Below are 16,297 nucleotides of genomic sequence, written 5' to 3'. Positions count from 1 at the left end.
TGTATATTTTGACCACTCAGACATGGTACAACCCTTAAAACTATGGCTTTTAGCCCACAGAGTGCTGCCCTTGATACACCCAACATGAATATTTCCTTGCTTGACACAGACACCTTGACCAGCAGGGAAGAAACTGAATGCGAGAACTCTTCCTCTTTGTCTTTAAATCTGTCATCTGTGATCTGCTGTTAATACCTCCAGTGATTCTGTTTCCTCTGACTCAGACCAGTGAAACTAGTCTGCTTTAACCTCCTCTTCAAAGACACAGGAAAGTCCTTGAGCAGGTTAGAGTCAGTGCAGAGATTGACGTTGTGACTGGGGCGCAAACCCACAAGCTAGTTCCTTCATTCTGTTCTCATGTGTCACTCCTCTGTTAAAAATAGACCAATAAAACTTCATATGAACTGTTGCTACTGTCTAAAATTCCCATTAAGTATCAGCTGAATACTTCTGGACTCTGTATAGGGGAGCAGTTACCTGCAAGAGCTGGCTCAGCTTGTTTACACAGTTTTCAATCACATGGCCACCAGATTAACTCTGCTACAAAACAGTGAAAACCGATTCAGATATTCAGTATATAGTCACAATAAGTATGGATTTTTTTAGCAATAAGGGAGGGGCGACTCACTGATTCTCACACACTGAGAAGATTTCATGCAGACAGTAACTCCTGCACAGTTTTTCCACCTTATCTCTATCTCTGCTCTGTCTCACTAATGTTTACATAAAACCTGTTTGAGCAGTGAGACTGCCCAGACTTTCAGGCAATCCTCAGGCGGCTTCTGAATATCTTGCCTCTCAGGATCGGGTAAACATATACCGGTGTGAAACACGACATGCATGCACACTGAAGCTGACACATGACAGGCACCTGGCTGGTCTGGTTTGAGGAGGAGAAAGGGAGACGAAAGGAGACAGAGACAGACAGACAGAGGACGGAACAAGTCAGCTGGTAATACTTACACATTTCCCCTGCGAGGAAGACTCAGTTCTTTCTAAAAAAAAAAAAAAAAAAAGAAGAGATGTGAAATATTGAAATAATTACATTTTCTTAAAAATGTTCCATGTTTTTCATGGTAATATTGCTTTGAAATGCAGACACCAGCTTTGTGTGTTTGAGCAGAGAGGGATATTTATTGTTTGTCAAGGCTTCTTCACGAATCAGTATCTGTTCCCTTTCAGGCGACAGTCCATATTTTGTTTCTGTTGTCGTGAAAACACACGTCAGAATAAACAGGGAGGAATTTATTTATTTTTTGCAGTCTGAGCAGACTCATTCCATTCATAATATGTTTGCAAAAATAAGGTTACAGCAGCTTTTTAGATGGATTTGCCTTAATGCTTACTCTTCTCTGTCACACCCACTCATTTTCCTGTCAGTGCACTGTAAATATCATTAGCTGCAGTATGGCCTAGTTTCTTGCAGGACAAGTGGGTCTTCAAGTCATTTCCTGGCCAAGATACAAATCCTCAGTAGCCTATGGCTACTGTGTATGTGCTCAGGGAACGGCAAAACTGCCCTTGCCAATCAGGATTTGAAGAACAGGGAGGGGTAGCACTCTGTTAGACAGAGAAAGCCTGTGCACGAAATCATTTGAGGCTATGTGCACTGATTTCATCCTCTCCAAAGTGATTAATGCCACAGTCACATTTAAAAACAGGTGGACACCTAAAATAACAGCAGGGATATTTTTGCAGAGAAGAGAAGTTTTAATTATTGTACTTTAAGCTTCATAACTAATCAGAACAGACTCAATTTGAGGAACAGTACCTGATGATGGTTGACATTATGTTATGCCTTTCTAGAGAGAGACATGAAAGCAAACCCGAATCCGTTCACCATATTCATTAATAGTATAATAGCAGGGCTGCACTTAAATCTAAATTGCAGATGAATGTAAGGTGAAAAGAAACCAATTACAGTCACTGAATGGGAACACCCAGTTTGCACTGAGTCTGTCATCACAAACCCACCATCACCTCCTCCATAACACACCAGGAGTAGAAACAATGCAGCTCTCACTGTACTTCATTTATGCAGAAAAATATACAGATGAATGAAGCAGGGACACACACACACACACACACACACACACACACACACACACACACACACACACACAGAAATATCACTTCATTATTCCCATCCTGGACATTCCCGAGTAATAAACACGACACCCATGAGCAGATTAAAGGGATCTTTCTGCCAATCATCCAGGAACCCTTGGGTTTTATGCTCCTATCACCAAGGCAACCAGCTTCACCGAAGCACCAATGGAAAGCTCCAAAATAAACACATAAGACTGTGGAACCACGAATGTGTTCATTAATTACATTATGAGCACTAATTACTACAATCCATGGACTCTCCTCCAATGAATGGACACCAGACATGAGGAAACATGATCACCAAATACAGAGATTAAACATTTCCGAGCGATGTCACATCATTATCAGGGGGAACAAAGAATAAATATCATCGATTTTAACAGAAAATATGTCAAATATGTCTGCTACACCCAAAGCAATTCCTGGAGAAATCCATCCTCGTCGCCAATGGCTCAGAATCATCACCAACATCATTTCATTATCATTATTATTGGCCTGGAAACAACCACATCCGAGTGTTGTCATGACCGTCTCCGTTACCTGTAGACCGCGGCGTCTCAGGATATTCGGCTCGTCCATCATTGAAGACAATAAAAACCCCGGAGCGGATCCCCGGTCAGTCAGCCCATACTGCGCTCCGTCCGCTCCACGCGAGCGTGGATAGAGTCCTCTTGGCTGTTCCTGCTCCTGCTGCTGCTGCACCTCCTCCTCCTCCACCACCTCCCAGGACGAGCTGCTGCACTACCGCCCCGATAAGGTGGTCGCTTCAGCCCAGCTGATCACCTGATCAGCAGAGGGGGAAGGAGGTGAGTGGGTGGGGAGGTTAGTTAACCTAATGAAGCCAGAGGGCGTGTTGACCCCACCTTCTCATTGATATTTTGTTGTTAAATGAAACAACAACAACAACAACAACAACAACAACAACAACCTAATTTTACTGTGTGGTGGGCATTTTCAGGTCACTCGTCATGTCATATCCAGTGGGTCCCTGGTCTTCTTAGCAAACCTTTGTGCTCACCATGATGGCTTCATTTAGCAATAACCTGTAACTGTGCAGACATTCAGTACACTAAACCCTCCAGAAACACATGCAGTCCACCTGTTTCCAGATGTTGTGCTACATGCAGCATTTAAGTCTGCTATCCCCCCATCATATAAAATAACACAGTGTCTGTCTGGTGGAATGAAACCTCACCAGGGAGGATGTGAAACAATTGTGCTTTGAAGTCGAGCTGAATAGCAGTGATTGATCCGTGTCTGTCACCCAGTGGCACCATGATGTGTGAGTGTGTTTTTGTTTTTTTGTTTTTTTTCATACACAACAATGGTTGGTTCTCTTGTTCTGTGCTGTCACATGCCCATTTCTGCAAGCCAGCTCGAGGACTGTGAATCCTTCATTGTTCTCTTGTGAAGTTCTCTGTTTATTTGAGGCAGCTTAAAGTGAAAGGGCTGGAAATCAAGCGACTTGAGAGCTAAGTGGATCTAACAGAGAGATCCAGTCAGGTACTCTTGCAGTGGGTTTTCAAGGTGTGTTTCAAGTGACAACTTTGTATGAAATGCATCTGTGACTAAATATATCGTATGGTATTTGAGTAGAAAACTATAGTAAGAATAAGCTTTGAAAATGGCCTGCTGTGGGTGAGGGGCCACACTACAACCTTTTACTGTCTCTCTGTGACTGCTTCATGTACAGCATGACTCGGTTTTTCCTGGTTTTGGATTGGTTACTTCACTGTAAAGGTAGCAAGAAAACAAAACTTCATGATTATGTTTTCATCTTTATTAGGGGTAAGAGTTGTTCCGCAAGCCCCTCAAAAGAGATTTATTTGAAGTCAAATGTATTCTGAATTCAAATAATGTGTTTAAAATTCTAATTTTGTGTTCCCCTTTATGTACTGTAAGATAAGAAACGATGGGACTTTATTGATCCCACATCAGGGAAATTTAGTCGTTACAGCTAAACAGCAAGTGAAAGCAAGCAAGCACTGTACTGTTTTTTTGTTTGTTTTGTGAAATTTGGGTTTTTAAAGATTACACCTTCATGCTAATAAAGAAAAATAAAATATATTCTCATATGTGAGGTGTGCGTTGTGTGGTCCCGGAAGTTTAGATCTCAGATCTTTCATTTGTGGCAACAACCTGCCACCTAAGAATGAAAAGGAATCTGCAGAGACAACCAAGCCTTTCTGTGTGTGCTCCTGAACTTATTCTGTGCTTTTTACACAAACATCAGTGTTACTCTCCTCCATAACCAAAGTATCCATGTGCACAATGAGTTTATTATTGCAGATCATTTTTAATGGAAATCTAGTGTGTTATCGCAGGTGTGTCCCTTAAATTTACACCTTCTGTCATCAACAAACAAGTTATAACAAAAGACTAGCTTTGCACAGCTTTGTACAAGAAAGTGATTTTGCAGAGTTCAGGCCAGGTGACAAAGGGAAATGGTTGTCATATGCTGTTAGTGTGGCTGTTATTTGCATGTCTCATTTAGCTTGTTTTAGATGAGCATTATCACAGACTGAGGAAACTCCTTCAAACTGATTTGTTCATCCCCAGACTGATAATGGAGTTTGGAGCTCCAAAGGACAGACTGTGAAATCCGTGTGTGTCGTTCTGTCGTGCTCTCCATGTGATCCGGCGTAGCTCATCTTCAAAAGGTCCGTGCTCATTAAAGGAAACTGTCAGGCATGAAAGTCAGCTCTTCTTCTTTTGTGTTAGCTCTTATTCTGTGTCTCTGATCTGAACCCCACTGACTCGTTTCATACCGTTACTGAAGGGTAAAAGAAAGAGTCTGCTCTCAGTTTTGTGACAGTCCAGCCACTCAGGGTTTGGAAATGAAGAAAACAATGAAACAACTTCAATAAAACAAAAATAAAAACATAACTTAAACCAACTCTGGTGTAAAATATCTCAAGTTTACTTATCTTTAATACGCTGTATGATCTGTGAAACTATGGCACGGTCACTGTTTCTTAGTTTAGGGGTTAAATCACAAACATGGTACGTCTTTAAAAACAGCGAATCCAGAACTATCAAATAACAGCATTGCCTTCTTATTGACCTCTTTCACATCTGGTAAAGACACTTCTCACACACATCACACTCATTTGGCCTTTGGTTGAGTTTCTGGAAAACAATGGATTTCCTCTTATAGGCTGCCTGCTTCATCACAACTCCATATGAGGTTAATATTAAGTTTTCTGTTCCTTCTGTCTTCAAATAAAGCTGCACTAACCTCATTAAAGTCTGTACTGTCGGTATATGGCCACCAGATGGCACCAGGGAGCTACACATTTATAGGTGATGCTGTTAGGTGATGCTGTTCTTGTTTTGTTGCCATCAACATGTTCATACATGTTGGCAAAAGTAATGTGTAATCAATACTATTAGAGTGCTGCATGTGATAGATGATTGATTTGATGTAGCAATGTTTATTATTTACTATCTTATCTGATGACCTCTTAGTTTCATCTCATGGCCCCTTACAGGGGTCCTGACCCCCGGGTTGCAAACCACCATGCCCTGTGCGTAGTGCCACGTGCTGTTACCTTCATCTTTATCTGATTTTAAGCTAAGCATCTCTGTGTGGCACCAGTGCATATGATGAAATTCACTCCCACTGTGCTGAAACTTTTCATGATGACAAAACACGCCAGGGCTTTGTCTTTTTTTCTCCTCCCATCTCGTGTAACAAGAGATGAAAAGAGAAGGAGACGTGGCCAGTGAGGAGAATGAGAGTCTGTTTTAACAACAGTGACAGTTTGCATGAGTCACTTTACATCTTTTACGCACTTTCAGCTTGTAAAGTAGGTTTACCTGGCAGAGCACATGACTGTTTCATCACCTCAGTGACTCACTGCTCTGAAATTCACACACTCCACACCGTCGAAGAGGCAACATCTCTGCCACTTTTTTTGGAACTTAGTAACTTCTTCACATGCTCAAATACAGTCCTGCCTTTTGAGAGAAATATTCATGATGTTATGACGTCACGTTTTTGGCTCGTGACCCTTTATAACACTGGCTTCTTCCAGCTCCTCGTCACAGACTGTGTGTCTATGAGCTGATACACCAAAGAGTAATGTTCCCTTTTTAGCTTGAATCATTTTAGCAGTTTTTGGTCCTAAAGAGGAAGTCTCCTGCATGTCACATGTGAAGAGCAAAGATTTGACAGAAGTCAGTCAAAACATTCGTGCAGCAGACATGCTTTTTTTTTCTGCCTCGGTTTTTCAGTGTCATCCCGCAAACCCTCACATTTATCTTTATCTGTCGTTTCACAATTTTTTTTATCAGCTTATGACATTTAATGTGTCATGTCATCCAAATGTAATTAGCATTCACGTAGATAATCTAATGGTTTTGTGATGCTTGTTTTTATTGTTTTACTATTTAATGATATCATAATAGGCACGCATGATAACAGTTTTACTGTCAGGTTGTTAAGAGGTAATGTTATACTTCTAAGATCACAATTTGGCATAAATGGCCATGAATGGACTTTTATAGACATTTCCACAAACAGAATCTTTATCAGTCAGCAATAGAGTGAGTGACACAGATGGCCACGTATCAGGACAGGAAGACTACTTTGCCATAAAACAGTGCACTGACACACGACATCACACTCCACAGTGCAGACACAGTCGTCACTTGTCTTTAGCTCTTTGGTCTGTCCCAGTTATTACTACTGAGAAAGCAGGAATTCTGCTCTTTAATCTGACTGTAAAGGACAGTGGATCAGATATGGCTTAATTTCAGTCATCATAAAAAGCGAGCACTTCCAGCACCTTAGATCAGTTGTCTGACGATGTGATTACTGCAAGGATGGACTGTCACAAGACAGTTCCGTGTTTCAGCGGACGAGATAACTTCTTTATCTCTTTGTTTAACCTTGAGACATTTCCTCTGTGGGTTGGTTTAAGGAGGGAAGGGAGACTGTACAGATAATGAACCCTCTCCACAGTTTCTGTCTTTGTTGTATTTTGTCACTAAAACCTGTTTGAATAAACATAGTGAGGCTGGATTGTTCATATAGTGGCTTGTAGTCTTTGGCAGGGAGGCAGCCTATAGCACTTGAAGATGGGGCTTCCCAGGTTGTAGCACCTTAAGTGTCTCTTTGGTCTGTATCTGATCCTGACCCCTGACCATAAATGGTGGAGTTGCAAGGGAACAGAGAGACACAGCCTTATAGGAATCAATAGACTGTGACATCATCATTATTAACCCCGGAGGAGCTAATGCAATGGCCCATTGCAGTCCCCCCGCTTAGAAGTGGTCACTGTAAGACAGTGTGGTCATTTGTTTGATTAAATGATGTTTAACAATCCTGGTTACGTAGCATGACGAGGTGCGCACCATGTACTCATGAAGAAACCATATCTCATCCAGAAACCCTTTATTTTATGTCTCTCCCATGTCTGCTTTCACTTCCCACTGTGTGCTAATAAAAGGGGGGAAAAAGCTACGAATGTTGAAATTATTTTCACTGATTTATCATTTAATAAGTCACATGTTGTCAAAGCTGAAAACTGTTGCCACATAATGACATATTGCCCTGGTTGAGCACATCACAGGCTCACCTGACCAACCAGGGGCGTGGCAACACAGAAGCTCTATAAATAAAAGCATGTCAAGAATTTCATTCATAGTGTGATCCAGCACTCTCACATCAGACCTACCTGGCAGGTTCACAATGCTCAGATCCTGCACGTTGCTGCTCCTCGTCTCTCTCTCCAGCTCAGGGGAGAGCCGGCCTCATGTGGCCCACGAAGGCGCACCTGATGTGTGGAGAACAGATAGTCAGAGGGTCCTGCTTTTGGAGGCGGTGAAGACGGGGATCCTCAGCTCGCTGGGTATAGACAAGGAGCCCAAGCCAACCAAAAAGGCCTCAGAGGAAGAGCTGAGGAAGATGTATCAGCTTTACAGGGAAAAACTAAGAGAGATGAGAGGAAATTCCAGCCAGACATTGAGGGAAACCCGGCAATCCACCATGTCTACTGTGCTCTTTCCAGCTACAGGTGAGAAACTAGGGAGGGAGACACCAGGAAGACACGTAGGCCTCGTTTAACCACCGTCATACTTAAATGTGAGAGTTGGAGTTTGCGTGGGAGTAGGAAAGAAAGTTTCATAACCAGTTCAAGAAATCTTACAGTGTGAGTTTACGTCTGCAGATAAAATCTTTTGTCCTGGTGTGTTGTGCTATAAATTATGTCTGTACAGTTAATGATCAGATAAAGATCTCTGACTCCCTTAGCTTTATCTGTGCAGAGCTCAAACATATGCATATAGTGGTTGGAAAGAGAATCTGGAGCCACCAAACAGTCCCGTAAACAAAGCAAACACATTCCTACAAGCTTTTAGAAACCACGAGCGTGACAGACACACCTTGTATGTGATGTTACACTTTGAACACATGGTTTTAGAACTGTGATCAAAGAGAAGCCAACCAATGACAATAGAGCACTGACTTTCAAAAGCATATGAGTTTATGCTTCCCGATTACATGCCATGATGTTTTCCAAATGTGCTTTGTCATATTATTACAGGATGTTGCCGACTTTGGATCTGATGAATCTTTGCTTTTGTTTGTGTGTTTTATAGTGGTGCCAATAAAAATGGTTTGGAGTGGAGAACAAAGACAGTCAGGTCACCGTGTGCAGTGGCACAGAGCTGTTTTCCACAAGAACCCAAATATCCAGACTGAACTGACACTCGCTCGGGCTGAGCTGAAGATTTCCAGGCAGATTCTAAACAAACTCGCTTCAGTTCATCCTGAGGAAAAAAGAGAGATTAAAGTGAAAGTCAACACAAAGCCGGTGAACTCATGGACACATGTAAACTCACGAGTCCGTGCCAATTTGTCAAGCACTCGAGAAGTGATGCTGGATATCCACCCTGAGGTGGAGAGGTGGCTGAGGACTGATGGCGAGCAGGCGCTGGTTGTGGATGTAGGGATAGCTGTGGCTGGGAAAGACAACCTCAAGTCAAATCCAACCATTTCTCTGGAATTAGGCCTCATACAGCCGGAACCAGCCCCGAGGAGGAGGAGGCTGCCCCGCTCCAGCAAAGAGGATGACTGCGATGAACAAGGATGGTGCTGCCGGAAGTCTATCACCGTGTCCTTCAAAGACATCGGCTGGACGGACTGGGTGGTGGCCCCAACTGAGTACACCATGAATTTCTGTGACGGCACCTGCCCCCACAACTACAAGCCTGCGAGCATGCACACGCAGGTGAAGTCTCGGCTGCACCAGATCACCAAAGGAGTGACGCCTCGGCCCTGCTGCGTGCCGGCTACCTACGAGCCCATGGTCCTCATGCACTATGACAGCAGGGGAAAGTTGAAGTTGACTCCTTTTGACGACTTGATTGTCAGTAAATGTCACTGTGCCTGAGGAAAAAATGCATGGGACCCCTTTTTACTTGAAACACAAACGTTTGTTACATGGTGGAGAAAAAACTGACCTGTTCTTAAATTTACATTTGATCAGCGCTGCACACTTTGTGGTAACCTAAATTATCCACTATGACTTTACCTTGAAGATGAGAGAATGTTACTGCTGCACAGAGCAACTACTTTGCGTTGTGGATCAAGCAGTAGATCAAGACATTCATAATGCTGCCTTTGAAAATTATTTATTTTAAGTTTTATTTATGGTTCTAATCTTATTATTGGTTATTTGTGTTTTGTGTATTGGTGTTGTTTTATGTTGCAGCATGTTTTAATACTACTTATTATTTAATTGCAATGTCATTTATTATTATAATTACTGCATTGTTTCACGTGGTTTAGATATTTTCTGTGTTGTGTTCTACATTTCAGTAATAAATGTTTTGATTTATTCACAATAAACTGTTGAACTTGACTGAATCAACATGTACATTTCATAATAAACACAAGAGAATGAGCTTTTCTCAAATTTATCATTTATCCACACAATTACAACCACCCTAGATTAGGAAGGTCAGGGTGTGCCAGAGAAACCAGCGTGTAAAGATATGGTAACTTCTTTAACCTCGAAGATGTGTTCACTGTGGCCTTGACCCTCTAGTCAAGGCACAGAACTAACCCAGTCATTAGTTTAATGGGAATTTGCGTGAAGGAAAAAGTTGCTTGCTGTGTAAACTCCAGACTGCTCCGATTACATATCTATGATGATACCGTAAATGCATTTTCATTACACCTTATCAAAGCTTGAGTCCGATTTTTGCTTTTAAGTGCTGTTGAGATAAGTTATAGGAATAAGAACAAATAATAATGTGAGGCATCCTACAATGAGTGTGATCGCCAACAAGACAAGAAAGACAAATTCACAGCAGAAAAGGAGCCGGTGAGGGGAGCTGGAAACATGCCAAAGTGCAGCTCAAGGTTTTGGGATTTAAAAGTAACAAGCAGAGCACCATGATGAGGGTGGTGTTCAGTGAGTGAACTGAACTGAAATCAGTAGACAGCTCCTCTGAGGTGTTTATAGAGGAATTATTCCAGGACGTGACACCACCAACACTGACAGGTAACTTTTTTTTTTTTTTTTTATCTTTGAACGGGTAAAGGTCACATAAATATGACCACATGCTGTTTTATAATTCAAAGAGTTGGCGTTTTACAGGGTGGGGCTTGTTGAATGACCCTGGTTGGCTGAATAAACAGACAGATTAATAGATAAGTGTTTAATCAGAGCTGCAGCCACAAGTGTGAACTGTAATTTCACTTTTGTTTTGGTAAATTCAGACCTGAGCCAAGTAACTGCTCCTTCATGTCTTTACTTTTGTCCTGTTACTCTGCGCTTCGTGGAGGACATCCTCAGTTCTTACACAACTGCAGCTGCATGTAAAGGTCTTCAGTCTTAGGTCCTGAAAGGTCCTGAGTTGCAGTAACACCCAAGGGTGCATGTACAAAAGAGGGACAGTAGTTATCAAGCCCTTCTATGTCTAATCTAAGATAGACAGTGTGAACCCATTAGCCTCTGGTCTTTGGCCTGCTTTGAATCCTCACGTAGCCTTCATGGAAAACTACTGAAATCAGTTGAAGGAGGAGGGCAAACAAAAATAAAAGCATTATGTGTTGTCATTGCCAGAAAGGCACAAATCACACTCTGAAAGTCTTGGACAAAGTGTTTGACTCTGTTTAAGGTGTAAGGGAGTTAATCTGGATTTCATCTATGCAACACGCTCTGAAAGATTTTTACATCCTCTTTGTGTGACTCTGAAAACTCTGTAGACTCTGATTCTGAAAAACTAGTGGACCACAAAGCACATAAGGTGGTGCTGACCTTCGCATGTTTTCCAAGTCTTCATGGTGCACTTGTCATGTGCTTTTGTGTGCAAGTATGAGGCATTGCCGTGTTTCTTGGTCTTGTCTTTAGTTTATTCTTTGGACAGCGAGCAAGCAAATAAGTTGTTTCTGTTCTCACATTGACTTAACTTGTGGTGATATGAAAAGCCCTGCAGGCTGATGCGAATGGTTCCTCTGGTATGTGGCGTAATGAAAGCCTGGCTGTCTGAATCCATGTTTCAGAGGCTGTTATTGGTGCACTGCAGCTCCAAAGTGGAAATGTTCAGCCATGGTGATGACTGCTCATTTTGTTTATGACATGTCATGGACATGTTAACAAGGTTACGTTTTCATTAGTGCAGGTTATTATAGAAGATTTTTTATAGTGACCATAATTACCCACCCACATATATAACTGCACACATCCACCTACATGTGCATAATGTGGAGCACATTGTCTTTTTTTTTTTTTTTTTATGTATTAAAAAAGTGAGTTGTGTTTGTAGATATGTTTGTCTGTTACCTATGTGAAGAAAATAATAATTCTTAAGAGTTCATTTTCTATAATGCTGAAATGTTTCTAAATCTAATGGAAGGCCAAAAGCAAAATGGCTGATGCAAAAAAGGACACGTATGACACAAGTGTGAATAAATCACTCATGCTTCTCTTCTCTGAAGGTCAAAATATGAAGCGGTTCATCAGAAATTACAGACATGTCAAGAGAAATACATTAAACGTCAGCTCTTGTCAGCAAATTGACCTTCGTTGGTCAAAATGTGCTCGTTTGTACAGTGCGTCCAGTAAGTGTAAAAACAAAGTGTAAAAACAGAGACGTTTACTGTCATCTGCCATTATCCTGCCTCAAAACGAGAGAATGCAACATATGCAACAGCTTATACATATAATTCCATTCCTAACTTTCCAGATGATATACAACAGTCAAATATAGCTTTTAAAATAATATACTGTATGTGGGTGTACTCTTATAGCCACACATTATACAGTATTTTTTTGTTTATGGGTCAGCTGGATCAAAAAGCAGCAGCCTTGTAAAAATGTGCATTTATACCAAACGTAACACAGAAAAAGGGGGTGAGAAGAGCTGTAGTTGCGAGCAGAGATGTGTCCTGTCATGAATCTGGCACAATGTACAAGTCTTCTTCTTCCTGGGAGTCTGGGAGGATGGAGAGGTTGCACACTGGATCATTGCTGTAAATTGCATCATCTGGTAAATCACACTGCAAATACAAATCCTCCTCAGGTAGACCAGGAGACCTGTGGAGAAACAGCAAGTGTAGCACATGATGCTTCCATCACTTTCCCGATGTAAAACCGTTGCAACACAAGACAAATATGCAAACTGTGTGGATTTCCTTTTCCCACTTTCTGCTATTACTCAGAGACAAACTCCAGCTTTGAGTCATCAGCTGGCACATTTGATGAAGAAACTAAAATCAGAGGAAACAACAGAAGAAGAGACCACGTCCAGATGCCAGCCACGCTGTGTGCATATAATACAGCAGGAGTGTGCAAAATGGGGAAATTCACAAATTCACACCGCAGTATTTCTTCATCCGTTTCCGCTCTGATCTCTTTTTGGACCGCTGCACTTTCATAAATGACATTTCAGCCTCAACATTTCCTCTAAAGTAGTCTGAAGATGTGAAACTGGTCTTGCCAGCTATGAAAGACTTCCACCAAAACTCTGAAAATACTTGATGTGTGGCTTACCTGCTCTGTCTCTCTGTGCGCCTGTTGTGTCCACTGGTTCGAGTTGTCAGGTTTTCATAAATCGGGGTCTGTCCTGTTGACTGTTCTCTGCTCATACTGACATACTGATGGGCAACAGGTTCTGGTGTCTCTGTATAGTCCTCCTTCTTGCGGCTTCTGTTGTGTCCAAACTGAAGCACATTCCTGATTTCACGGTGGTATTTGTATATGATCACACCGGCTATGATCACAAGCAGCAGAAAGAAGACGGTCAGCCCTGCAGCCAGACCTGGAGGGGAGCCGGAGACCCGACATGTGGAGGTGTCATTTCCAAGGTCACAAGTGTTGTTGACAATCATGATCTGCAGGTATGAAAGTTACAGAATAAAGCTTTGCTCAAACTATACAGTAATAATTTATATTTCTTGGTTGTGCATTCAGAAGTTTTTTAGATCTATTATTGCTTATTTTTATTCAGGCCTCTGCATTAATAAAAACATACCACTCACTTCATTCCAACAGTGAAGCATTTTTAATAAAAGTCTGATGACGTAAAAATAGAGAAGATAATTCAATAAAAAAAATGTTTGATCTGATGACACATTCCAGGAAATGCTGTAAAAACGTCTCCTGTAAGCCAAGTCAAACAGTTTGCTGTCAAAGTATCGGTCAATAAAAACAGTGATCTTACCAAACAAGCCTCCAGCGCTGTGGGTCAAGGTCTGAGTCGTGAGTCAAGTCATGTAGTTTGTCTTTAACACCTCACACGACGCTTCACAACGGTGAACTTCCCTTTTTACTGAAATCATGGAACTGAGCAATGAAAGAGCTGAAAGTACAAGGTTTCCTGTCAAAGCTCGTTCTGAAAATAGCTGCTGACAGGAGCTGAATTACTGTTATATCAAAGTCTATGACTCATGGCACAAGTTTCCAACTTGACCACTGAAACTGTTTGGATTGCTTGAATGGACATTGTTTATAATTCAATAATCCATTGTAAATAAATAAAAAAAAAAGAAAATGGGTTAAACTGGCTTTCTTTCTTGTCTTGTCTTTTCTTTTTTTTTTTTTTTTTTGCTTTCCCTGGTTGAAAAGTCTCACTTTTCACCAAAAGAGAGTAATTTTTTTCAGAGTTGTGTAATTATACTTATCCTCATGTGTATGAAGGTTTCTTGTTGAATGGGTGAAAGTGTTCAGAGTGGGGATTGGAGGTTGATAAAACACACACACACACACACACACACACACACACACACACACAGATAAAGAGAGGGGGAGAGATAGAGAGAGAGAGACATAAAAACCAGCTTAAGGTCATCCCAGTTAAACTGGTGTTATATCTGATCTGCGTGTCGATCATGCTGCATGAATTAATGATATGCTGTCATCACACTGTTAACTGATACTGCACCACCAACCAGGAGTTCAGCAGGACCTTTACCTCCCCCTGCTGTTACTTTCACTCCTCACATGCAGAAAGCACCAGCCCTTATTGTTATATTCCCTTTGGACAATAATTCCCACCATCTGTTCTGCAGCACTGGGAGAAAAAGGGGGTTGATAAGCTCCAAACTGACGACTCTGGGTGGAGTTGGTGATTTGAACCATCGCTGTCTGCTTGTTTAGTGACTGGTGGCTCATGAAACTCACACATACGGTGCGACGCCCTCAGGTGGTGTGAGATTTTTTTCATTTTGTTGAAAAAAGCACTTACCAGTCTAACAGGAGCTTGATAGACATGCAGGCATCCTATGGTTGGTCCATCTGTCACCTTATGTCCTCACTCATCCTTCATAAAATGCTGCTTCATGCTGTACAATGCCAGGAGAGAGGTCCCCCCTCTCATGCTCGTGCTGAAGTTTTGCACATATCTGTCCTTTCTCTCTTTTTTTTTTTTTTTACATGTCCTGGAACATGCTTTTAACTTTCTACATTCGACCTTTATCTTTCACATGCATGCACGTCCCACATCCATCCATCCATCCAACAACCTTACACCACAAATAATATTTTGGAAAACCAAACTGGCTGAAAATTGTGGTTTAGTTGTGCAAAAGGAAAATAAAGAACAGAAGGGAGGGCTTCTAGACTTTCAGGTTAACTGATAAAGTGAAGTGAAACTTTCCCTCTCTAATGCTTTCGCCCACATGCCTCTGTGATGTTTGCATGCTGCTAATGTTAGTGCAGCATGTTTGTACAGAAGTATTAACATTACATCTGGGCAGGGACAGATGGACACAGGAATCCTCCACAACGTGTGGTTTTCCTCATTTTTACAAACAGGCCATCGCAAAAAAGCTCAACTTCAAGGTTTCCCCCGCTTGTCTTCTTCAGCGCTCACAGAATAATCCTGTGCACAGACTCCTTCCCTCCACCTGCCCTGGAGTCGCTTCTTCTTCCATGTTACCATGGTTACTTTACAACCAAATTACTCTCTCCTGAATGGCAGGTGAAAAAGCTCCACAGTGCCTTCAGTGCCAGTAAAAACAAAAAAAGAAACAATAATTGTAGGTGTGACGTTTGGACTCGAGCAAAACAAATGCTCGAGATGTTTTATGCTCCTGTGGTGTTTTTACTGGGCCTGATACATCACCATACATAAAGCTCAGAGGCCTCTTGGTGTTGCGTGTGCAGCTGCTTTCATGGCAAACAGTCTGCTGGTGCTGCAGGAGCCGTGAAAGTGAAACTCCCACTGCAGTTAAGAAACAAGAGCGGGCATGCAAAGGTCTTTTTCTCCTGATTGATGCGTTCATTATGTAATTCACTGGAGATTAGGCTCCACAAAAATGTCATAGAAATACCACCTCTTTCTCATTCATTTGTCTCCACATGAGTGCGTCTCTAACAGGCGTGTGTGGTCCATTCACCTTTTGAATCTGTTCAGCTGGAAAGCGGAGGGAGACACTGTTGTGACAGTGTTTATCCTCAGTCAGCAGGGGGGCACCTACAACTCCAGAGGAGGCCCACACTGCCACTTATGGCCCCAGATATCATGCCAGAAACCTTTAGGCTAACCCCGAGAAGGAAGCAACGCTCTTCTCCACAAACAAAAAGACAAGTAAGCTGGATTCATTCTCAGATAAATCCCCCCCGATATCCTCACAGCCACCATTGATGTGCTAAAAAGGTTGACACAGTGCACCATCTGGTACCACTAACATGTTCTAACATATTTATCACATTGGGTGAGACCATCACCTCAG

At 41.9% G+C, this 16,297-nt stretch overlaps 2 protein-coding genes and 1 long non-coding RNA gene across 3 annotated transcripts in view; 1 reads left to right on the top strand and 2 right to left on the bottom strand.

The window, feature by feature from the left end:
* mast3a (microtubule associated serine/threonine kinase 3a) overlaps nt 1-2,894 on the bottom strand; it is a 30,057-nt gene extending 27,163 nt beyond the window's left edge. The window contains exons 1-2 of the mRNA XM_076744229.1: nt 2,650-2,894; nt 964-995 (exon numbers count right to left, since the gene is read on the bottom strand). Of these exons, the coding sequence (XP_076600344.1) occupies nt 964-995; nt 2,650-2,691 (74 nt within the window). The 5' untranslated portion in view covers nt 2,692-2,894. The remainder of the gene's footprint in view (nt 1-963; nt 996-2,649) is intronic.
* A 4,886-nt stretch (nt 2,895-7,780) lies between these two features.
* Nucleotides 7,781-9,598, top strand: gdf15 (Growth differentiation factor-15). The gene is made up of 2 exons (XM_076745720.1): nt 7,781-8,129; nt 8,713-9,598. Exons 1-2 carry the CDS (start codon nt 7,805-7,807, stop codon nt 9,504-9,506), a joined length of 1,119 nt encoding a protein of 372 aa, XP_076601835.1. The 5' UTR covers nt 7,781-7,804; the 3' UTR covers nt 9,507-9,598.
* A 2,422-nt stretch (nt 9,599-12,020) lies between these two features.
* Nucleotides 12,021-13,898, bottom strand: LOC143329693 (uncharacterized). Its single transcript, XR_013077889.1, has 3 exons — nt 13,786-13,898; nt 13,116-13,456; nt 12,021-12,659 (listed from the first exon to the last, which is right to left on the bottom strand). It is a non-coding gene; the product is annotated as an uncharacterized LOC143329693 (long non-coding RNA).
* Between the last annotated feature and the right edge of the window lie 2,399 nt (nt 13,899-16,297).

The sequence above is a fragment of the Chaetodon auriga genome, chromosome 12 (genome assembly GCF_051107435.1).
Source record: "Chaetodon auriga isolate fChaAug3 chromosome 12, fChaAug3.hap1, whole genome shotgun sequence".
Taxonomy (NCBI): domain Eukaryota; kingdom Metazoa; phylum Chordata; class Actinopteri; order Chaetodontiformes; family Chaetodontidae; genus Chaetodon; species Chaetodon auriga.
This window is presented reverse-complemented; position numbering and strand designations above follow the sequence as displayed.

Bases quoted from the DNA above. Each gene is read 5' to 3' on its own strand.
- gdf15 (XM_076745720.1), top strand. From the start codon at position 7,805: ATGCTCAGATCCTGCACGTTGCTGCTCCTCGTCTCTCTCTCCAGCTCA. The intron at 8,130-8,712 runs GTGAGAAACTAG...TGTGTTTTATAG, and splicing joins TGTGCTCTTTCCAGCTACAG to TGGTGCCAATAAAAATGGTT.